This window comes from Myotis brandtii, unplaced genomic scaffold, assembly GCF_000412655.1.
Source record: "Myotis brandtii unplaced genomic scaffold, ASM41265v1 scaffold410, whole genome shotgun sequence".
In the NCBI taxonomy this organism is placed as follows: Eukaryota; Metazoa; Chordata; class Mammalia; order Chiroptera; family Vespertilionidae; genus Myotis; species Myotis brandtii.
In genome coordinates this window covers 767,843-793,208 of record NW_005365764.1, presented here as the reverse complement: position 1 = coordinate 793,208, position 25,366 = coordinate 767,843, and the positions used below count along the sequence as shown (strand labels likewise).

Sequence of the window (25,366 nt, the reverse complement as noted above, 5' to 3'; positions counted from 1 at the left end):
TGATTTTGTGAATTTACAATTAGCACACCACACTTTTAAACACACTAAAGCTTGTTATTTTATTAAAACTATGTAACATGGCCATCTTAATCACTCAAACATTGACAGAAAGTAACAAAAATTTTACTGACACAAATTTTACTTATCACGTTCAAGAGCAGAATGATTAGTTTTTCTTAATTTCAATAAAAATGTAATCTACGACTTCTTCCTTATACCAATATCCCGGAGTTATAAAGATATTACAATTATGTCCACGAAATCCCAGTGGATCAAAGAACCGCTTCCCCCGTGTTGAGAGTCATTAAATTCCTAACCAGTCAATACTCTCACTGACCACCTGCCGTCCCAGGCCCCAAGGACGCGTGACAACAAGGCTTCCGCTCTAAGCAGGCCTCAGAGAAGCAAAGCAACCAGGCTGCTCACACTCTTTCCATTAGGAATAAGGAAGGGGACACATTACATATGACAAACGTTATCAGGGAGGGACCTCATCTGAACTGAGAGGCTCGCTGTCATTGTAACATTGTAGGAAGTCTGCTCCTTTACTGTTCAGACAACCGCGGCATCCTGATTCTGGACCCCACGCTCAGAAGCCCCGTGTGTCCCTGCAGCAATACAGCTAACCATCAACTTCTACGAAAAATGAAAGCAGTATTTGTTCATCTGTGTTCACAGCAGCACTATTCCCAATAGCCACAAAGTGGAAGCAGCCCGAGTGTCCATCCATAGATAAATGGATAAATAGAATGTGGTGAGTCCGCACAATGGGATCTTATTCAGCCTTAAAAAGGAGGGAGATTCTGATGTACACACCACACGGTGAACTTTGAGGACATTCTGTTACGTGACAGAAGCCAGTCACAGAGAGACAAATGCTGTGCGCTTCCACATGAGGTGCCCAGACTAGGTGAAGTCACAGAGACAGAAAGCAAAATGGAGGTTGCCAAGGGCCAGGGAGATTTTAAAAATCTAAGTATAGCCAGAACCGGTTTGGCTCAGTGGATAGAGCGTCGGCCTGTGGACTCAAGGGTCCCAGGTTCGATTCCGGTCAAGGGCATGTACCTTGGTTGCGGGCACATCCCCAGTGGGGGGCGTGCAAGAGGCAGCTGATCGATGTTTCTCTCTCATCGATGTTTCTAACTCTCTATCCCTCTCCCTTCCTCTCTGTAGAAAATCAATAAAACATATTTAAAAAAAAAATCTAAGTATAGAATAAAATCCTAAGTGACGCCCTGAGTGGTTTGGCTCAGTGGATAGAGCGTCGGCCTGCGGACTGAAGGGTCCCAGGTTCAATTCTGGTCAAGGGTATGTACTCTAGGAGAGTCTTTCTAATTACAAATGTATTACTCTTTGTAATATTTTAAGCAATAAAAAAACAAACCAAAAAAATCAATCAATAAAAATTTTTTTTTTAAAAATCCTAAGTGACAAGAAAGGGTAGCATGCTGTCATAGTCCCTCCTCCCATCCACTCTCCGCACCGCACGCACAGGAATTCTTTAGAATCACCGGTCACTCTCCCCCGTACACCCGCAGCGGCTCTGCGCTGCACCTGGACTAAGTCCTCGCTGCGCCAGCGGCTGCCTCCGGGCGCACGGCATCCCATGCAGCCACGCGGGCCCTCTGACATTTACTAGAACATCGTGAACTCCATCTTATCTCTGGCCGCTTGCTAGTCCTTTGGCCTCTGAGCACTTTCCCTTATTCTTGGCATGGCTGGTTCTTTCTCCTCCGTCCATTCTCAGCTTGAATGTCACCTGCAGGACTTCCCCCGCCATGGCATCTAGCACAGCCCTCCGTGCCACCCTCACTTGATGTCACGGGTCTCTGTTCACATCCTTCGCGCACTCCTCATGGACTGCTAATACTTACCTTTCTTACTCACTGTCTTACTCTGTTTCCCTAGACCCGTGGTCGGCAAACTGCGGCTCAGCAAACTGTGGCTCGCGAGCCACATGCGGCTCTTTGGCCCCTTGAATACCATGTGCGGGCGTGCATGTACAGTGCGATTGAAACTTCGTGGCCCATGCGCAGAAGTCGGTATTTTGTGGAAGAGCCACACTCAAGGGGCCAAAGAGCCGCATGTGGCTCGCGAGCCACAGTTTGCTGAGCCGCAGTTTGCCGACCACTGCCCTAGTGGAATGGAAGCTCCATGAGAAAACCATGCCTACCTTGCTCACGCTGTATCCCCAGCTTTGGGCAGTGCCAGGCACATAACAGCTCTGTACATACTGACCAACGGGAGAAATTAATACACGGAGTTGAGGGAGGCCAAGGACCAAAACCACACACGAGAGTGTTTAACTGAATATTCAAAACCCAGGCGGTGCGTCATCTTCTAGTCCTGACTCCTCTTCAGCTACACATTCAGCAAACATCATGAGCACCACGGTAACCTAAGCCGTTCCGCTCCCACGGAGCTCAGGTTCTAGAGGCCCGAGGACAAGAGCCGAGTGAACCGAAATGATGCCAGGTGGTTATGAGCACCGTTAGCAAAGCATAAAGCAGGAGGAAGAGCCACAATCTCTATGGAAAGCACACTGTGGGCCTCTCTGGTAAAGGGGCGTCTGGACACCCCTGAAGGAAGAGATGGTATCTGGGGGGTGCGGTGGGACTGTGCTTGGCATGTTCAAGGTCAGGAAGACCAGTGTGGTTGGAGCAAAATGAGCAGGCGAGAGAGAGCAGAAGACAAGCTCAGAGATGAAAGGGGCCTCCCAGGCCTGGGAGAGCTCTGGCTCCAGGAAGCCACCAAAGGGCTTTGAACAGAACGTGATCTAACTTACATTTTTACATTTCTGTTTTGGCTGCGATGGAGAATAAACTGGGGGGAGCACGGGCGCAGGCAGAGATACTGGGGCGGCTACTGCTGTAGTCTAGGAGAGGATGGGTGACGGCTTGGACTAGGGTGGGTAGCTGTGAAGATCGTGGTGCGTGGTCAATTTGGGATACATTCTGAAATTAGGGCAGTATTTTAATATCTTAAAATGTGTCCATGTATACACACCAATACAACAGAAGGTCTGGTGAAGAGAGACTAAATTTTCATGGAAACCAGCATTTAAGTTTCAGTACCTTAGAGGCAGTTAAATTTAGCTCATGCTTGACTTCAAAGTCAAATTCAACCTTTACTACCAACTACCAAGGTACTTTCAAGATAAGTCGCTTAACCTCTATGCTTCAGTTCCGCATCTGTCCCTGGGGATAAAAACAGTGCCTTCCTCCTAGAGCTGTGAGAAAACCACCACCCTCGCCTGTTCTCTACCTCACGGCTCCTGCCTTCATGGCTCTACTACATGTGATGTTCTTTGCATACTACTTACTCACCACCCCCCACAGTAAGTTTAAGACAAGGACTTTTCTCAGTTTTGTTCTGATGCCCCATCAGTGCCTAGAAGAGTGCAGTGCACATAGTAGGTGCTCTTTAAATATCTGCTGCGTGAATGAAAGAAGAAATGAAAACTTCTAGAAAATGCATTGCACATAAAGTTTACTGAATAACACTATCATCTTTTGGTAAAACATGAAGTCACTTTAACGCTGGGTGCCAAGTTCAGCCTGACATGTTAGCTTCAGATGTTCTCAGTGACATAAACGTAGAATAAATGTCCTGGCTCACTGCAATGTGGGCCTGAAGGAAGAAAAGGAAGTTTTCCAAGAAGAAAGATCTCCACGGTGCTGGTATTTCCCAACCCCTGACCCCACCACTCTACCAGCACAGGTTTTAAAAAAGAATGAAGAATCAAACTGTGTGAAATACCCTGTAGCCTGTTAAGGGAGATGGAGGAGTGCAGTCAGGGACAGAGGCAGGTCCATGCAAAACATGAACTGGTAGGACCGGTCCTGACTCCCCATCTTAAAGACCTGCTGTTAAGAGAAGAGCAGCCATGACTGGGCAGTGCTCGGGGCTGCCCACAGCAGCGATGCCCTTCAGTGGACTGACCACTTTCTACAATGGTGGTGACTTTGCACTGGTTCAGCAACCTGAGGACCCTGGGAACATCTGGACAGAAGCCTCCCAAGAGAATGGTTCTGAGCAACTGCAGGTATAAAGGCCTATCAAATCAATTGGACTATTAAGAGACTTTAATCGTCCAATTTTATCACGAACAGAACATATGGGACACAAACTAAGAATAGCCCCAACATACGAAAATATTATTAAACATTTTTCTCTGCGCTTACTCTACTTTTTTACACTAAGCGTAAGACTGATATAATGTCTTTTAAGTTAAGCAAAAGTACTTTTTTTAAAAAAAGTTTGTTTCCTCAGATGTCACAGAGAGAAAACACCAAGAGAGTAAAAAAAGGAACTTCTAATTCCTCAACTTAGGTCCTAAACCACAAGTCAACCCAAATATACTAATAATGAAATCTCATTCCTAAAGTTTTCTTGTCTTAACTATTTCCGTTCTTACTTCGCAAATGACATTAAAACAGGGCTTTCCCCAGAACTGTTCTATCCTAATGTAGCATGTCCTACCCTCACGTTCCTGATGAACTAAAAATAGATTCAAGACAGCTACTGCTCAAAACAGCAAGGGACACTGAGGTGGTGCGAGGCAGAACCTAAGACAGGATGGGCCAAGCTGGTCCTCTTATTTTTAGCACTTGGTGGGGGGAAATAAATCCAAAAAGCATTGTTTTCAAGTTAGTAAACAGTCATTCTACCAAAGCATCTTACTTTTCTACTAAAACATTAAATCCCCACATAAAGAAAAAAGCTTTCTAGAATGGTCTTCTTCTAGAGGGAGCTCCTATTTTAATTATTATTGTGGTTTTATTTTTTTAATAATTGGCCATATCTAAAACTTACAAAATGCTATGACAATTTCACAATATGCCTGTATGTAAGCCCAAAATACATCCCAAAACAAACGCATTCAAATCTGAACACCACAGCTCTGCGATCTAAAATCCACCTGCAGTTACCTTTTAAAAATCTGTAATTTTAAATTAATTTTCATTTAAAAGCTCCAAAAGTCCTGCTGCTTAAACTGCCTCCCATTTTGAAAATATGTTAACCTCAGTCTACCACTGCCATCCTAGATAAATGAGGCCCAAAATGTGGAAGGCTTTTTCCTTCGATCCTAACATAGCAAGAATGACTTACATTCTCCTTCAAAGGTTTGACCTGAACACAAGTAAATGTCTCCTTACTTCTCAGTACAATCCCATCACCAACTCGCCTGCAAAGAGGAAGCTAACTCAGCATTTTGATAATACAGCTGCCCTGGTTGGTCCCTGACAATTACTTCGGCTGCTGGATAGCCTAAGACAGAAGATAATGAGCAGCATGACCTAGCCTTATCAGGTGCCAGCTGCTGTTCTAAGGGGTTCACATAGGTAAACGTAGCTAATAATCCAAAGAGATGTATACATTTATTTTCCCATTTTATACGGGAGAAAACTGAACTCAGCTAGAAAGTTACAGAATAGATGGGAATTTAGTCAGTCTCACTGGGGAGTGCACGATCTTAACCATATCCCAGTAATCTTACAGCAGAAAATCCCTTCTGAGGTGCAGTGACTTGCAAATAGAGGCAACCTTACTCCCCTGATGGCACAGCGCTTGTCCATTATTAGTTATGAATAAATAAATTTATGTGTAGCATGTTAGTATTGCAGATATTATAGTCAGACTCTAACAACATTCAAACAGTGGTAAACTCCCTCTTTGATGAGTGTGTATATTAAAATAAAGAACGTTTCCATTTTCTGGTTCAAGATATATGTATAAAGTACCAGTAAATAAAAGGGAAAAAAAAAGACACTTCATGAACATATTCTTGCCCCCCAAATGCAGTCCTTTCTTGGTTTATCAAGTGTCTACTTTGCACCAGGCACCATAGCAGGCACTAAAGATAAGACAACACGTTGAGTCATAATCCCCACCCTCAAACAGTTCCAGATCCAATGGGAAAAGACATAGAAGAAAATCAACAATTAAAATACAGCACGATAAGGTCTGCACAAGATACAGTGGAACAGAAAAGACACCAAGGAGGCACTCGGGGGCATCTGTTATTGTTTCATGGGGAGGTTACATTTCATCCATATCCATTCATCCCCCCATCCATATCCATCCATCCATTCACACATCTATCCATCCACCTCTCATTCCTTCCGTCTACCCACCCCACCCCATCATTCATTCATCCATCCACCCATTCATCCACCTATATAGAGCTCAGTAATGTTGTATCTTTAAAAGAAAACAATCTATTTTCTATTCACTTCAATATCTCCTGCTCTTTAAAGGAGGTATATATTTATATTATATGTATTTTACCACAATTTTTTAAAACCAAGTTTAAAAAACAGTGTGGGCCCTAACCAGTTTGGCTCAGTGGATAGAACATCAGCCTACGGACTGAAGGGTCCCAGGTTCCATTCTGGTCAAGGGCATATACCTTGGTTGCGGGCACATCCCCAGTGGGGGGTGTTCAGGAGGCAGCTGATCAATGTTTCTCTCTCATCGATGTGTCTAACTCTCTATCCCTCTCCCTTCCTCTCTGTAAAAAATCAATGAAATGTATTTTTAAAAATAAAAAATAAAAAGCAGTGTGAAAAAGGGCACATGCAGTAATTCCCTTTGGGCATTTTAATTTACAAATTAAATCACAATGGATATTATTATTAGTGCAAATCATGCATAAATGAAAATGGAGATGATAGTTAAGAAACTTCTATTTTCCCTCATCTTTCGTGTCCCTTCACATAATTTCTAATGTATATGAAACAATTACATAATTGCCATTCTAATCACAACATCTCAAGGCAAAAGACTACTTTATTCACAATTCCCTAGACCTGAAATTACCAAATGGATATTATTATTAGTGCAAATCATGCATAAATGAAAATGGAGATGATAGTTAAGAAACTTCTATTTTCCCTCATCTTTCGTGTCCCTTCACATAATTTCTAATGTATATGAAACAATTACATAATTGCCATTCTAATCACAACATCTCAAGGCAAAAGACTACTTTATTCACAATTCCCTAGACCAGAAATCACCAAACTTTTTGAGTGTGAGGCTATCTGTACAAAGTAAAATGAACAAGCAAACAAAAGCCCTTACAGATGACCACCTGAGGGCCCCACGGCGTCCTTAAGGGGGGGAAAAGTGCCACTTGTTCTGATGAAACTCCAGGGAAATGATGACTGTTTGTATCACAGGTAAAAGATTCATTATGTAAAAGGTTAATTAATCAATCAATGGTCACCAAGCACAAACCTAAAACAAAAAAGTCTTAAGTGACACTACTGCTCTGCTCTGCACAACTGACATTCAAAGTTCAAAGGGGCTATACATTGTTTCCCTGTGCAGCCTAAGTGTTAACATTTTTAAAAATTACTGCTGAAACCAAAGTATCAATTCCTCTAATGGATCTGCATACAGTAAGAAAGGGGCTTTTTTAAAAAAACAGTTTTTTAGCATTTTTAACTTTTTCCTTCATCTTGCCTTAAAAATTATTTATTGCCTGCTTTGTTCTGAATGTTCTTATCTCTCAATACCCTAAGCATGACAATTATCTATTTTTTAAAAGGCTAGGTGACCAACCGACCATCTGACCAACCTGCCGGTACATATGATGTGCACTGGCAATTTAAAAATAAACATTGATTCGCACATGTGCGATACATATAAAAGCTCTTGCTGACGCCAATAGCACGCATGTGTTTCGATCTGCCATTGTGATCGTAAATTTGGTTGTTTTTGACATTCTGAATCTGAAAGAAAGCGGAGTCATCGACAGAATATGTCTGAAGACGAACTACTGGCACAAAAGATTGCAACCTAACATAATCGAAGCTGAAGTATTAACAGGATCTGAGGAAGGAGAGGTTGTTCTGATTCCAAGAATTGATTTGTCCCCGTCTGACACTGGCCTCCCATTTAAATTAATTCGAAGACAGTTTCCCATGATGCCAGCATTTGCGATGACTATTAATAAATCACAAGGACAAACTCTAGACAGAGTAGGAATATTCCTACCTGAACCCGTTTTCAGACATGGTCAGTTATATGTTGCTTTCTCTCGAGTTCGAAGAGCGTGTGACGTTAAAGTTGTAAATACTTCATTGCAAGGGAAATTAGTCAAGCACTCTGAAAGTGGTTTTACTCTTAATGTGGTGTACAGGGAGATATTAGAATAAGTTTAATCAATTGATCAGTTATTGTTTTTAATCAATGTTGTTTTCATATCATGTCTTTGTTATTGTTGTTATAGCATGTTATTGTTTATTAATCAATTTATATATTATTTTCATATACATTTTACTAATTTTCTTTCATCTCTGACACTTTTATTATAGAGAAATGGCAAACAGTGATATTAAAATATTTCTTCCAATTAATTTCCTTTCAATGTGCACGAATCCATGCACCGGGCCACTAGTATGAGTATAATATAAATCAAATCACACCAAACTTTTTATGTTCTGCTAGATTAAAAAGGTTGCTAGATATTTTAAAATTTTGCATTACTTTTCATTTCCTTCTCAGAAATTTCCTCACTAGGACATCCATATATACAGAACGTTTCCATCTCTAAGATTAAATGTACTTTATTGTTTTTTAAAATTAGTAATCGGCACAGGATTATTTTTGGTCAATCATAATTCCTGACTGGCCATCACAGATAAGTATTTACAAATAAATACTAATACTATAGAAAACTAGCCATTGGATAACATTTTTAAAATATGTATATTTTTATTGATTTCAGAGAGGAAGGAAAAGGGTGAGAGGAATAAAAACATCAATGATGAGAGAGAATCATTGATCAGCTGCCTCCTGCATGCCCCCTACTGGGGATTAAGCCCACAACGCGGGCATGTGCCCTGACCGGGAATTAAACAGTGACTTCCTGGTTCATAAGTCAACACTCAACCACTGAGCCACACTGGCAGGGCTGGATAACATTTTTAAATTCTAAAACCAACAAGAGCTATAGTTTTAAACACAATTCATACTTCATGAAAGCAAGTGTTTACACTGTAAGAATATTACCAAAATATATTATCCTTGATAAAACACAAAAGAAATTTTACTGAGGTTGGAGAAATAAGATGTACAAAATGAAAAAGATAATATGGAAGTAAATGCCTATATGTCAAAACTCTTGATTTTAAGAAAAAAGAAAGGAAAAAAACCAAAAACTCCTGATTTTTTAAAAAAAGTGAGTCTATTTGATAAAGTTAAATAAATTAACAAAAGATTCGATATTACATATGCAAAGAAACCTGTTAAAATTTTCAAGAAATTCTATTAATGACATGGCATTACAGTCAGACACACACTAATATTTTCCCCATAAAAACAGGAAGAATCTCTCTGGTGAGCTTCCGTGTGGTTTTCTATAATCTTGGGATCTAGTCGAACTCTACCCAGTCACATCCACTTGCACAGAGAAAGTCAGTGGCAAGCAGGACCAGCCACAGCATTTCCGGGGCCTGGAGCCAAATGAAAATGCAGAGCCTCTTGCTCAAAATGTGTTCAGACTTGCAAGGCAGCAACAGCGGAGCATGACAGCAAGTGCGGGCACTTGTGAGTCCAGGCCACATGCCCGGGAGCTGGTCCCAATGACAAGTACAGATACAGGGTCTGACAAAGAGAAAGCCCCTGACCTGACGTGGTTCCAGGTGAGTGCCTGGCAGATGACAGGTGCTCAGTATGACTTGCTTGGAAATCCGAGGAATTCCGTTCCCAAAAAGGTCCATGAGCAAAGTGCTACCTCATCTCGTCAGAAAATTCAACCAATTAAATTACCGCGACACTATTACACATCTGGAATCTGTACCAAACACTGACAGGAAGCAAAGAAAGAATGTGCACTGAGTTATCTCGTAATGTTTAATTAGGAAGCTCATTAAGGCAAGGCTGAGCACTTCTCAATACTAGGACCCCAAAGACCCCTCTTTCCCCTGCCTGACTACTGTCTTCAAAGAAATGGACAAGAAGCTAAAGCTATGCAGCTGGGAAGCAATTAACACAAGACATCCAATTCGGAACGTCTCCACCCCCACCAGGCACCGTGTCCCGGCCATGCAGGAGAAGAATCCCTTCAGAAGGCAAAATAAGTCATCGGATTTGAGATGAGTCACCTCGAGTTTCGTTCAGATACGCAGCTTGTTTTTCCTGGGGCGCCTCAGGTCCCGCCTGTCCAATTCCCTTCCCTTCAAACCCCCAGATTCTGGCCCCTGATCACTCAGGTTTTAGAAAATGGGAGACCTGACAAGAGGTGACAGTGTGGCTTCAGCCGGAAGGTGGCCCCTGGGGGAGAAGAGACTCTAGGAAGTAAAGGGGAGAGAGAGGGGAATCCAACACCTTTCACACAAGCCAGGGCTTCTCTGAGGCCTTAACCAGGCGGACACAGCCTTGATGCTCTTGGCATGATGACCCGCAAAGGGTTTCTTAAATGGTATATGGGCACCAACTGAAATTCTAATTATGAACAGCTCGCTCTTACTCTGGAAAGAGAGTTGATCTGTCCCGGGAATCCACTCTGCCAGGCAGTGCTTCAGGCATCTTAGGGTTCACTGCCATTCGGTAATTAATCTGTAGACCAAAGCCCTGAGGCAAGAATCCGAAACCCCATTTTACAAGTAAGGAAACCGAGGCTCAGGAAAGTTAGATATTTTGCCCAGGGTCATTCAACTGGTTGGTGGAAATAAAACCCAGCTATACCTGACTATGAAGTACAACTCTGACTTAATGTTTCTTTCAAGTGCCTCCTTTAACTTCACTAATGCAACTTAAATGTAGCGGTAACAACAACAAAAGAGCTATTGCAACATAAAAATTAAGAGTCACATGAAGACACACTATATTCAACTCAGGCCATTTAACAAATATCTTTTGTGGGTCATTCTGTGCCAAACCCTGTGCTAAGAGATGGATAAAAAGAAACAGTGAAGCCCTAACCGGTTTGGCTCAGTGGACAGAGCGTCGGCCTGCGGATTGAAAGGTTCCAAGCTCGATTCTGGTCAAGGGCATGTACCTTGGTTGAGAGCACATTCCCAGTAGGAGGTGTGCAGGAGGCAACTGATCGATGTTTCTCTCTCATCGATGTTTCTAACTCTCTATCCCTCTCCCTTCCTCCCTATAAAAAATCAATAAAATATATTTTTTTAAAAAGAAACAGTGAAAACTAGTCAGGAACATATACTGCAAGAGGAAATATGCGAGCAAATAGACAATCCCAGTGCAGTGTGATTAGTACCAGGAGAAGTAATTTTAATCAGACACCTTTTCTGCTCTTCCTACTCCTCCCACCTTCTCCTCCTCCAGCTTCTGCTGACTCTTAAAATGTTTAGGAGAGTCTGGGGTCACACAATTGGCTGACCCTGATAATTGCAAAACCTTTCAGGCCAGCAAGTACACACCAGTATCAGAGGTTTTTCACCATCTTCCGCTTTCTCTCACGGGTTCTGATACTTTTACAATCAATTTCAAAAGAATACCTGTGCCCTGGCGGGGTGGCCCAGTTGGCTGGAGTGTCCTCCTGTAAACCAACAGACTGCAGATCCAACCCCTGTCAGAGCACATTCGGGAGGCAACTAATCGATGTTTCTCTCCCACATCAATGTTTCTCTCTCTCTCCCTCCCGTTCTCTAAACATATTCTTGGGCAAGGATTTTTTTTTTAATAATTCTTTATTGTTAAAATTATTTCGTATGTCTCCCCTTTTCCCCCATTGACCTCCTCCAGCCCACCCCCGCACCTGAGGATTTTTTTAAAAAGTACAAATTGGTTGTTACAGAATAGTCACGGGGATATAAAGTACAGTATAAGAAATATAGTCAATAATCTATAATTATAAAAGGTTAATATGCTAATTAGACCAGACATCCTTCTGGACGTCATTCTGGTTGTCCTTCCGGATGAAGCTGGGGCCGGAGGGAAGCCCAGGTCTCGGGTGCCTGCAGGTGGCCGGAGCAAAGCCAGCCCAGTCCCGGTGCCTGCAGGTGGCCGGAGCAAAGCCAGGCCCAGTCCTGGGTGCCAGAGGGAAGCCGGTGCCGGCAGCTGGGGGAAGGAAGGCCTACTTATGCATGATTTTTGTGCATCGGGCCTCTAGTATTCTAATAACTATGTATGGTGTCAGTGGATGCGAGATTTATCGAGATGATCACTTAGTAAATTATATAATGTCTCATCACTGAAACGAATATTGTATGTCAACTGTCATTGAAAAGTTTTTTTAAAATGATTTAAATAAAGGGTTAAAAAGTATGCCTCTAGCCCTAACTGGTTTGGCTCAGCGGACAGAGCGTCAGCCTGTGGACTTAAGGGTCCCAGGTTCGATTCCAGTCAAGGGCATGTACCTTGGTTACGGCCACATCCCCAGTAGGGAGTGTGCAGGAAGCAGGTGAATTGATGTTTCTCTCTCATCAATGTTTATAACTCTCTATCCCTCTCCCTTCCTCTCTGTAAAAAATCAATAAAATATATTTTAAAAAAAAAGTAAGCCTCTATCTTGTTTAAGCCATTATTATGTTGGAGCTCCCAATCTTAACAGAATTTATGTGGCTATGGCTTAGGGATCAGCACAGGGACAGACATTACAGGAGGAAGGCTGGTGAGCCTTGTTAGGCCACAATAAAACATTTGGTAAAACCTGTGACACCTTGGAAAACAGCCTGCATGCCAACACGCCTGTAATTCTAGGGAAACTGGTTGAACAGTTTAGAATTTGGGTGCTTACTGGCTTCTTGCCACCTTAAGCAAGAAGTCCCACAAGAATGAGACAGACTCAAGCTACAGCTTGCTGATTTGCATGCAGGCATAAGAGGAAACACAGATGTGCCTGAGGCATGTCCATGGTCTCATGTAAGTTTACTCAGAGCCTAGTAATTCGGGGCTGAGTAGGGTTGAAAGGCCAACTCCTTCAGTGTCCAGCAGGAAACAAGCTGCAGAACCCGCAGGGGAGAGTCTCCAATGACCTGGTTCCAGAGGAGAACAGCCCCTGAAGACCTTCCAGAGCGCCAGGGGCAAGGGAATTCCTGGGAGAGAGCAGAGAGGGTGCTGACCAGGCTGTCAGGCACTCCCACACCGCCAGGCGGGGAGCCCACACGCAGCCTGGCAGGAGCTGGCAACGCTATGGACAGTTAGGGGTCTGCATACCCACTCTTTCCTTTTCCAACTGCGAGTTTTTATTTCCAGCCTCCTAACCTACTCCACCACACTACATGCTGGGGAGGGGGACAGCAGATAACGTATATTTTATTTTTTAATGTATTTTTATTGATTTCAGAGAGGAAGGGAGAGGGGGGAAGAGAGAGAGAGAGAAACATCAATGATGAGAGAGAATCATTGATCTGCTGTCTCCTGCACGCCCCACACTGGGGATGGAGCCCGCAACCCGGGCATGTGCCCCAACCAGGAATTGAACTGTGACCTCCTGGTTCATAGGTCGACGCTCAACCACTAAGCCATACCAGCCAGGCAGATAATTTGTATTTTAATCTAAAGGTTCCTGGGCTGTAAGGAGTGGAACAAAAGTAGGTTTACAGTTGCAAGTACACAAAACACAGAGTTTATTCCTGTATTATTTGTTAATTATTGTATTATTTTCTTGTATTACAACTGTAAACCTACTTTTGCCCACCTTGTGTACCTCCCAGAGATTCTGGGCTCTGAAGGTGACTGAGGGCTGTCTCCTTTGGGAAGGTGCAGAGTGTGGTCAACATTTGGGAAGAAGGGTTTAGAAAGAAAGGGCTAGACTGTTGTCCCCTTCTAGCATAAGGGAACTTTTAGCTGAACGCTGAACATATGGTTACCCAGTAAAAGTGTATTTCTCTGCTTCCTGGCAGTAGCCGTGGCCATGTGACTCAGGTTCTGGCCGGTGGGAGGTGAGCAGAGGTGATCGGAGCCACTTGCAAGCTGTGCCACTAAAGAGAAGGAGCACGACTTCTCCTTCCCCTCCCCGCCGGGCAGAACTCAGACAGACATGGCCCAAGAGATGGAAGCCATATGTTAGGAGAGTTGGTACAAGACCGAAGGCGCCTGGGCCCCTGCTGAGCACGGAGCTGCCACAGCAGCCCCCTGCCTCCTGCCCAGACTTCTACTTAGAGAGAAATCAGTGTCTATTTCCTTTAGGCAGCTGCCACTTCATGGCTCTCTGCTGCAATGGCACCCCCAATGATATCTCAACTCACGTGGCCATTCTCGACTCCTCCACAGCCCATACCCACCCCGTCACCCAATCCTATTGGCTCTACCCACAAAATACCTGGCCATCGCTATCTGACCCTTCCTCGCCCCCCTTCTCCACCACTGATCCTGGTCCTTATAATGGCTCCTAAGCTTTCTCTCTGCTTTCACTCTTTCCCCTTTATCTATTCTCTTCACAGCCGCCAGAGGGATTCTTTTAAAACATAAATCAGAATGTAAGCCCCATGAAAGCAGGGACTTCTGCCTGTATTGTTCACAGACAAACAGAAACCCACCAGTCTGTGAAGCTGTGTCCCATTTTGCAACTGAACATACAAGTAGAAGGACTGCCTGTGTCACGACTGCCACCTGGCCAACAGGGATTACACCATCGTAAGAAGCATCCCCATTTCAAAGGTGCTGGAATGTGGAAATGTGGTCCTGAACAACGCTGTGTGTATATTGTGTTTCATCAAATATAAGATGCCACTGATTGTGAGCTGCCCCATTAGTTTTGCACCACCAAGAAAAAAAATACTGCCCATTAAACCACACAAAATGCCTAACGACAGACCCACACAGAGCAGTAATCATTTCACCAGCCTCTCACTGCTCTGAAATTTCTTTCTTTTTTTGTTTTGTTTTTTTGTTGCTGTTAATCCTCACCGGAAAATATTTTTTCCATTGATTTTTACAGAGAGTGGAAGGGAGGGGAGAGACAGAAAGAGAGAAACATCAATGTGAAGAGACATTGATTGGTTGCCTCTAGCACTCACTCGCCCTGACTGGGGATCGAGCCTGCAACCAAGGTACATGCCCTTGATTGGAATCGAACCCGAGACCTTTCAGTCCGCAGGCCGATGCTCGATCCACTGAGCCAAACCGGCCAGGGCTGAAATTTCTTTCTGAGGAATATGGAGTGTCTTTGACCTTCAGCTGATTGTCTGGGTGTGAAAGGCAATCCTTCTAATTGTATGTTCAGTTGCAAAATGTGACACAGCTTCACAGACTTGTGGGTTTCTGCCTGTCTAAAGCTCCCTAATGCACTTGGCTGTTGCTTTGCAATAAAATATGAAATTGCAGTCATTCCTCCAATAACCAACAGTAGTAGTTCTTTGCTAACATCAGATTGACTCCCTATTAGTTTCCATTCCTTTTCTCATACAAAGTAACATTTGCTTTCATTGCTGATCAAAGTGTAATTTGTTTGAATGCATTTAAAGTAGCAACTAAATGCAATACAGGTAGCACTCAGCTGAAGGGACAATAACATGAACAGGTATAACCAGGCTGGCACATAAACAGGAAATGACACGGTGTCACAACTGCCACCTGGCCCATGGTGAGTACACCATTCCTAGAAGCATCCCCATTTCAGAGATGCTGGAATGTGAAAAAAGGGAGGGAGGGCTTCAGAGAGGACTGAAGCCCAGTTACAAGAACTCAGTAAATTTCTGCTACAAAATAATGAATAACTTCCTCCCCTGCCGCTGAGCCCTTGCTAAGTAGGCTCCAACCACACTTGGCTGTTCTTGGAGCAGATCCAGGATGCACCCCTGGTGGCTGCTGTTCCCGGCACCTGGGAACACTCTTCCCCCCCGATGGCTCTCTGTCGTCTTTAAGTTTCTATTCAAAAGCCACCTCCCAAAACTGCATACACTCCCCACGCCCACTGCTCTCCACCTCTTTAGCCTACTTTATCCTTCTTCATAGTACTTATCGCCAATGACAGCGCGGTGTACAGTGTTTTCCATGGCTTCTCTGCCTGGAATGAAGCTCCAGGCAAGCAGGGCTCGGGTGATGTCTGACACGCAGCAAGTATGCAGTAAATGCCCCGGAATGAGCAGGAAGACGAAGACGTCTCCACCTAGCCCAGCCGTGGGCAAACTACGGCCCGCGGGCCGGATCCGGCCCGTTTGAAATGAATAAAACTAAAAAAAAAAAAAAAAAGACCGTACCCTTTTATGTAATGATGTTTACTTTGAATTTATATTAGTTCACACAAACACTCCATCCATGCTTTTGTTCCGGCCCTCCGGTCCAGTTTAAGAACCCATTGTGGCCCTCGAGTCAAAAAGTTTGCCCACTCCTGACCTAGACTCACTGTAAGAACCTTGAGAGAAAACACACTCTACAGAGCAAAGACCTGAAGGCCACAGGCCCCGCTCAGAGTCTTTCTCTCTTCTTCCCCCACAAGAGTAGAGGGTATTTGATGAGCTCCACCCTTAGCAATAACCAGGGCTTCCACTGCCTATCTCAAAAGGAACAATAAGCCCTAACTGGTTTGGCTCAGTGGGTAGAGCATCGGCCTGCGGACTGAAGGATCCCAGGTTCGATTCCAGGCAAGGGCATGTACCTCGGTTGTGGGCACATCCCCAGTAGGGGGTGTGCAGGAGGCAGCTGATTGATGTTTCTCTCTCATCAATGTTTCTAGCTCTCTATCCCTCTCCCTTCCTCTCTATAAGAAATCAATTATATATATATATATAAAAGGAACAATAAAAATGCTTCCCTAGCCGGTTTGGCTCAGTGGATACAGCATCAGCCCTCAGACTGAGGGGTCCCGGGTTTGATTCCAGTCAACTTAGGCACATACCTAAGTTGCAGCTCAATCCCTGGCCCTGGTTGGGGTGTATGCGGGAGGCAACCAATCGATGTGTCTTTCTCACATCGATTTTTCTGTCTCTCCCCCTCCCTTCCACTCTCTCTAAAAATCAATGGAAAAATATCCTTGTGTGAGGATTAACAACAACAAAAATTGCTATAAACAGTAAAACTTGCTCAGGTTATTTCTGTTTTGCAGGTAGTTTAGTAAAGGGATTAAGAACTCTTGGATTAGCATCCAGGTTCTACTGCATATTAGTTGTGTGCCTTTCAATGAATTATTAATTTTATTAGCCTCAGTTTTCTTATCTTTAAAATGGGGATAACACCAGCCTTGCTGAGCAAGTTAAGTGCTTAGCACATATTAAGAGCTCAATAAATGTCGGCTGATATGATTATCATTCTCCATCTCTTGGTTAAAATGAACAAAAGGAGTGGAGAAGGGGCCTGGGAAGCTGCATCCCACACTCCTACCAGGACTGAAGAGGAATCCTGGGTATAGTGGTGGCAGCAACCATCTACCTGGGAAAAGTGAGCTTAAGTTCTGAGGTCTGTCACAAAGAAAAGGTCTTAAAGATGGAGATGTCTGCTCTGGCCAGGTGGCTCAGTTAGTTGGAGTGTCGTCCCACACACCAAAAGGTTGCTGGTTCAATTTCCAATCGGGGCACATACCTAGGTTTCGGGTTCGATCCCCAGTTGGGTTGTGTACTGGAAGCAACCGATTGATGTTTCTCTCTCACATTGATCTCTCTTTCTCTCTCTTTCTCTCTCTCTCTAAACATATCCTCAGGTGAGATTTTAAAAAAAAAGATGCAGATGTTTGCCAGGCCAGTGTAGCTCAGTGGTTGAGTGTTGACCCATGAACCAAGAGGTCATCAGGTTTGATTACCAGTCAAGGCACATGCCCCAGGTGCGGGCTTGATCCCCAGTAGGGGGCGTGCAGGAGGCGGCTGATAGATGTTTCTATCTCTCTATCCCTCTCCCTTCCTCGCTCTAAAATCAGTAAAGGCACATGCCCCAGGTGCGGGCTTGATCCCCAGTAGGGGGCGTGCAGGAGGCGGCTGATAGATGTTTCTATCTCTCTATCCCTCTCCCTTCCTCTCTCTAAAATCAGTAAAAACATATTAAATAATAATAATAATAATAAAAAAGATGGAGATGTTAGAGAAGAAAGGCCAGGGGAGGGAATCTCCATGTTGGCTCATCTTTGAAAGGTTTAAACGAACCCACCTGCATCTCCAAAATCTGTTCCTTGTCTGGATTTCCTGGTTCCTCCCGCCCACCCATCCTTCTCCAAGCTAGAAACCAAGGACTCGATTCTTCTTTATTCCTTCCCCACCCCCACCCCCTTCATAACAAACTGATCATTCAAGGTGGGTTTAACTTAGATCCTGGATATTTCTGATGTCTGCCCTCCTCCATACCCACTGCCAGCGCCTTACTTTGGACCCCACCGTCTCACTCCTCGAGAGCAACAGAGCCTCCTGCCTTGCAGCCACCTTCCACCAATCCACCTTCGACACCCTTGCCAAGTCTAAGATCCCTCAAAGGCTTCCTACAGTCCTACTGACAAAGTTGAAACTCCTAGGCATGATCTGGCTCCCCCGGCAAAATCCCGTCTCCAGTCCCACTACTGCTTGCTCTTTCCTGATCCTGTGTCACAGCCAGTTCCAAGGGCCCTTCCCCAGCAACTACTGCTCAGCATAAACATCAGTTTTTTCTTGTAAGTCTCCACCAACACACTGCCCTACCAGGGTCCCTTAATGTCTTGTCCCTACCACCACCACAATAGTAAGCACCCGGTACTGCTATTGTGGGATTCCTATCTACCTATCTATCTATCTATCTATCTATCTCCATCTCTTCCCATCCACTTGTTAAATTATAATTTAAGAAAAAGGACTGTCGCCCTGATCAGTTTGGCTCAGTGGATAGAGCGTCGGCCTGGGGACTGAAGGGTCCCGGGTTCGATTCTGGTCAAGGGCATGTACCTTGGTTGCAGGCACATCCCCAGTAGAGGGTGTGCAGGAGGCAGCTAGTCAGTGTTTCTCTCTCCTCCATGTTTCTGACTCTCTGTCCCTCTCCCTTCCTCTCTGTAAAAAATCAATATTTTTTTTAAAAAAAAAGGAAGAAGAAAAAGGACTGTCTTTCTCCTTACCTATGTAACACATTGCTGGGAATACACAGCATCATTTTTTTTTAAATGTATTTTTATTGATTTCAGAGAGGAAGGGAGAGAAAGATAAAAATATCAATGATAAAAGAGAATCTCTGATCGGCTACCTCCTGTATGCCTACACTGGGGATCAAGCCCACAACTTGGGCATGTGCCCTGACCGGGAATCAAACCATGACCTCCTAGCTCATAGGGTGACGTTCAACCACTGAGCTATGCTGGCCAGGGCACAGCATCTTTTTAAAAAATGTTTGTTGAATGAACATTCTGGAGGGGTGTGATGAAAGTCAGTACCAAGAAATACTATAAATTGGATTGTATCATGCATTCTATAGAAAAACTATGCAGATCATGCATGTTAGGATATCCTATCTAATAAAGAGGGAATATGCTAATTGACCCCTCACACTGTTGCAAAGATGGCGGCACCCACAGCCAATAAGGAGGGAATATGCTAAATGACTGCCCTGCCCTCAAAGATGGTGGCGCCCCCCAGCCAATAAGGAGGGAATATGCTAAATGACTGCCCTGCCCTCAAAGATGGTGGCGCCCCCCAGCCAATAAGGAGGGAATATGCTAATTTACTGCCACGCCCTCAAAGATGGCGGCACCCACAACCAATAAGGAGGGAATATGCTAAATGACTGCCCTGCCCTCAAAGATGGTGGCGCCCCACAGCCAATAAGGAGGGAATATGCTAATTGATTGCCCCGCCCTCAAAGATGGTGGTGCCCACAGCCAATAAGGAGGGAATATGCTAATTGACTGCCACGCCCTCAAAGAGGCGGTGCCCACAGCCACAAGATGGCAGCACCCAGTCCCCTCAGCCCCCCAGCCACCCAGGGTCGCCCGAGGCTCAGGTAACCAGGGCCGCCCAAGGCTCAGGTAACCAGAGCCGGCTGAGGCTTGCGCTGTCGGCAGTGGCAGCAGCAGAGGTGTGGGTTCCCATCCCTGAGGGCTCCCGGACTGTGAGAGGGGGCAGGCTGGGCTAAGGGACCCCCCTCCAGTGCATGAATTTTCATGCACTGGGCCTCTAGTCCTATATAATAAAAGCCTAATATGCAAATCAACTAAACGGCAGAATGACCGGTCGCTATGACATACACTGACCACCAGGAGACAAACGCTCAACGCAGGAGCTACCCCCAGAGGGAGGCAACCATCGCCCTGCAGAGGGAGGCAACCAGCGAGCAGGTGGCACCAGCCGGCCAAGGCGGGTGCCAGCGGGGGACCCACCAGGTGCCCCACAGATAGGCCCTGATCGCTGGCCAGGCCTAGGGACCCTACCCATGCACTAATTTTGTGCACCGGGCCTCTAGTTTATATAGAAGTTGTGATGTATTTATTGCCAGTTGTTAAGCAGTAAAGTGTAATTAAAAAAAAAAGCTTTTAGATAAGGAAAGCTGAGTTTGAACTCCAACTCCATCACTTCTAAGCCAGGTCACTATGGACAAATTACTTAATCTAAACCTCCGTTGCCGCACCTATAAAATAAGGGAAAGTGAAGGACCTCCTTGATTGTAGTCTTTATCAAATGAGACAATGGTGGCAAAGAGCCTGGCACAGACCAGGCTTCTAAGCTGTTAATAAATGTTGGTTCCTGACTGTTGAATCTCAGTGGAGGGCATGGGAAGAGATCAACCAAATAACTTGTATGTGTATATGCATAACCCATGGACACAAACAATAGGGTGGTGAAGGCCTAGGGCAGGCTAGAAGGGGGTCAATGTAATACTTTCAACAATAGAGATTTTATTTTTTAAATATCAGTCCCTTACCCTAGCTGGTTTGGCTCAGTGGATAGAGCGTCGGCCTGCGGACTGAAGGGTCCCGGGTTTGATTTCAGTCAAGGGCACATGCCTGGGTTGTGGACTCCACCCTTAGCAGGGGGAGTGCAAGAGGCAGGTGATCAATGATTCTCTCACATCAGTTTCTCGCTCTCTCTCTCTCTCTCTCTCTCTACCCTCTCCCTTCCTCTCTGAAATCAACAAAAACATGTATTTTTTTAAATGTCAGTCCCTTTCCACTAAGAGAGTACAACTAAAAGTTCAAGGTCCTGTGGACGAAAGGGGCCACATGCTACCCTGGCCAGCTCAGGGAAGGCCTGCATGGCGGTCTTGCAAACTCAAGGACCTAGGGCAGGGGTGGGCAACCCCTGTCATGCGTGCCAAACATGACACGCCAGTAACTCTTGCTGGCACCTCTCTTATAATCTTCCATTTACAATTTTTTTCTTAATATCGACTTTTTTATTTTTCAGATAAATTCAGTGTAGGTGCATCTTAGATAAATAAATAATTTTACATAACAAGTTATCTTAAAGACCATAGACATGGATTGACGAGAGAGGAGAAGAACAATTTCTATGCCTCTGCCTTAACTCTCCCTGCCTTCCTAGATCCGACCAGTGTTTTGGTTTCATCCACATATGCGTGTGAATCTTTGTTCTCAGTGATGAATTTTGTTAAGTCTCGTAATAGGAGTAGCCTGACGGATGAAAGTAGTAGCTCGTGCATATCTCTGAAGGTCATGAAATATAAACCTGATGTAAAATCTCTGTCATCAGTGATGCAGCAGAAGTCCCACTGATAATATCAAATGCAGTCATAAATTTTTCTGTCAGACTATCAGTGTACATGTATACATTAAAAAATAAATGTATTTTTCATCATCATATACTGCGTTTTTGTCACTCGAATGAATTTTATTATTTCTTCAAGGTTCTTCACATACGTACACCTTAAGAGATATCAAGTAGGTGTAACATGTTCTCAAAAAATTAGGGTTGGCACACAGAAGAATTTTGAGTCAGAGATTTTGCTGGTTTTGGCACGCACTCACAAAAAGGTTGCCCACCCCTGACCTAGGGTGACCACAAAGGATGGTCTGAAATTAAACTTTAACTAAGGGCAGTTATGGTGGGTAGTCAACTCCTAGGCCAGTACGGTCCCTGACAAGGTCAATTTTTACTTTGACTGAGCTTACTGTCTTTTTGCATCTACAATAACATATCATTGAAATGTCAAGGTAACTTGTAATTTTCCTTTTTTCTGGACCCCTCAGGGTACAACCAAATGATCTTGGTGCCAGGACAGACACCATAAATTCCTTCCTTGTTATTGTTATCATGTTAATTGTTGACTGTTAACTGTCCTGTACCCACCTAAGTAATGTGTCTATCATTTTACTTTTTATCCATCCCAGAGGTTTACACGCTTTGCTTTCTCCCACCTCCCTAATCTACCAGCAATAGATTTCCTATAACCCACCTATGTCTCCTCCTTTGATTGAAAAGAATAAAATTAGGTAAAAAATAAAAAATAAGCCATTCTCCGGAGCTTTATCCCAATCTGTTGAGATTCTGCTTCCCAGCAATTTTCGACAGTTTGGCTCAAATAAACTCACAAAAATTCTTTACAGGTTTGAATGTTTTTACATTAACAGTCCCATACTCTACATTTGAGAGGGAAGACTTACCACGCTTCTAAAACCTTGACCACACCCTAAACCCCAGCCAGCCATCTTGAAGATGAACCAGGTCATAAAGATTTAACAAAAGAAAAAAAAAAGCGAGTCATTTCAATGCAATTTCATCACCACAGTTGAAAACAGTTTAAAATACCTGCCCTACTCACAGCACCAGTTTGGTATATGAAAAACACCACCTGAGCAGGGCGCAGAATGAATATAATGTAAATAATGACCCTTTGGAATGTGGGCTCATGACGAGGTTGAACTGAGTCATGGATCTGCTCCGCAGAGCAATGAATTGCCTGCCATGCGCTATACACAGAAAGAGCAGCAATGAAGTTAACCAACTACTCTACTTTGAAAGCACAAGAGAAGAAATGTACAAGAACTCAAGGTGATCTATGAGAGACCCCAAAGTGCCAGACTGTAAAATCTTCTAGAGCTACCAGTCTGGTTACAGCAGCCTCTATTTATCTTGGACGATATCCTCATACATTTTCATTTTGTTAAAAAGATGAAACTCTTCCTGGCCTAACTCCCTATTTTAGATGGAAAGATCACTCAGTGTCTTGCCTGATTTCACCCTGAGATGTATGTTTGAATTTTTAGTAACATAAGTGTATTATTTTCTAACTAAATGAATGTCACCTGCCCTGTCGGCGACAGAAGTTCCCACCAATAGAGTGACAATGCAAAGAGAAAAGCTTTGGAAATATCTCTGTTGACAACTACTCACCTAATCGCAGAATTAAAGGAAATGGATTTAAGGAGGGGGAAAAAACACACCTTAAGAAGATTTTTAAAAACAAACAAACCAAAAACTGTTCTAGGTTCTGCTGAGAGTAAAATTACCAGGTATTTAACTACCCCTTTGTGTTCAGGCCAACTAATTTGTTGAACATAATTTTAGATTGATCTTATATTCGTGAATTATGATGCTCGCATGATTTTAATATTCTGTTGATCTTGATAGATGTTTTTCTATCTCCTCCACTACCATTACATTTGTCCTTATATGGTCACAAAAAAGTTAGACCTTCCTCAAGGACTGGATAGAGTGAAGAGCCACAGTTCAAATATACAGAATCTTTAACTGGTCTGTATGCTTTATTGGTTTGATAACAATTGCTTGGTGAAAAGTCAAGTATGTAAAAACTTCTAAACCAGGGACAATTTAGAGAATGTCAAGGGGAAAAAAAAAAGTAAAGGACTATTAAAAAACACAGATTCTTTGTCTTAAGAGAAACTACTATTAGAATTAATAGTAAAGAAAAAAGGGAGGAGGACACTTAAAAACTACATAAAACAAAGTGCCCCTAAGGGTAACGCATAGTTCCTGCCTGAATAAAAGAAACTGTTCAATAGTCTCCTAATTTAAGATTACGCTCCTGATGTAGTTGAGACAACAGAGACAGTAACACAGAATGGGCAATCCTGACTTTGCAAACAGCCAAGTAGCACAATCAACAAAATTATTTGCTTCCTTTCCTACCTGACCCTTAACCCACCACTTGCATGCCCCATCCCTAGAGAACTTTTGTTACAAAGTAAATACAGGGTGGAGCAAAAGGTTTACAGTTTGGGGTACAGAAAACACAGTTTATTCCTGTATTGTTCTTTATTAAATATTGTCTTACTGTCCATATGAGCAACTGTAAGCCTACTCTTGCTCCACACCCTGGACATTGAAACTCTGTAGCTAAAACTGAAGCATAGAAGTTTTATAGTACAACCAACGTTGATGGATGGCTACTTTCACAACACTCTAGGGAAGTTCTGTATGAACCAGCTGAAGAAATGAGGTAGAGATTGAAGAGAGGGAGGCCGGCAGGGGTCCTGGGAGGGGTCCCATTTGTGAAAAGGGAGAAGTCAGTAGAATCACATGAAAATTCCTTGTACCCTAACTGCCGCTGTTTTTATGACAATCGTGTTAAATAACCTCAGATTATTTAAAGTTTAAAGCATCAAGAAAGGAATCTGTAAGACTCCCTTCAGAATCGTAACAGGGGCAGTTTTGCAAAGCCATTTGCTTCCAGTTGCTTGTCGTTCCCTGTCTGCTACAGCAAAACCAAGTTTGAAAGGGACAAAAACCAGAAAAAAAGGCTGAATTAAAGAGAAGTGGGCCAGGAGTCATAAGTGGCCTGTTAAATCACTAGAATTTAACTGGAATTCACTAAGCTATGGAGAATATACATGGGGTTTTTTTTAATATCAAATAATCTGTCTGCAGGCCGCCCCCAAACACAAACGTGTGCTTAATCAACTTACACAATGAAGTAGCCATACACACTGGGGTTTTCAAATACTTCCCTTAAAAATGCATACACACATTCCGACTTCACCCCAAAATTAATTCTCTAAATCTCTGCAGCAGCCAGGCGCGAGCGCACGCGCGGGCGCGCACACATTGAACTTGCTGTGAATCTAGCCCTTGTTGCTTCAATACCCCGAAGAAAAGAATAAACGCCGCGATAGGCTCTTCTCTTCAGGCCCGAAGAGAAGATTCGAAAAGAAGCAAATGGAGTCCAGGATGAAGGAAGAAGGCGAGGGGTACGGGAGAGTACAACCGGGGACCCTCTCAGGGGGGACTCGCCTCCTCCTTGGAAAATGTCATCTCCGTCCCCTCGCCTCTGGCGCAAGATCACCCCTTTCCAAAGCGCCAAAGAGTTGCCAACTCCTCTCCCCAGGTGTCCCCCAACCTCCTCACCTCATCAGCGCTCAGCTCCTCCATCGCTTTCCTCTTAATGGTGAAAGGCGTTAGGGAGCGATCCTTCTGTGCTTTGAGACCAGGGCGCGAGGCGGGTGGAAGGTGTCGGTCGGGCTGCCGGGTCCCCCGAATGGGGGAGGCTTCAGAATTGCATAGTCAGAGGTGAACAAATAAGAACACACGAGGCACTGGACCGCCTGGGCGCCGGTCACCCCGATCGCCCCGGAGCCTCCTCCGGCTCCTGG

General features: G+C 44.0%; 1 protein-coding gene across 2 annotated transcripts in view; it reads right to left on the bottom strand.

The window, feature by feature from the left end:
- The window catches only part of UBE4B (ubiquitination factor E4B), an 89,429-nt gene extending 64,063 nt beyond the window's left edge, over positions 1–25,366 (bottom strand). Inside the window, exon 1 of one of the 2 annotated variants that reach the window (XM_005873411.2) lies at positions 25,122–25,366. In XM_005873411.2, the coding sequence (XP_005873473.1) occupies positions 25,122–25,145 (24 nt within the window). In that variant the 5' untranslated portion in view covers positions 25,146–25,366. The remainder of the gene's footprint in view (positions 1–25,121) is intronic. The other variant, XM_014545471.1, reaches the window with a different exon arrangement.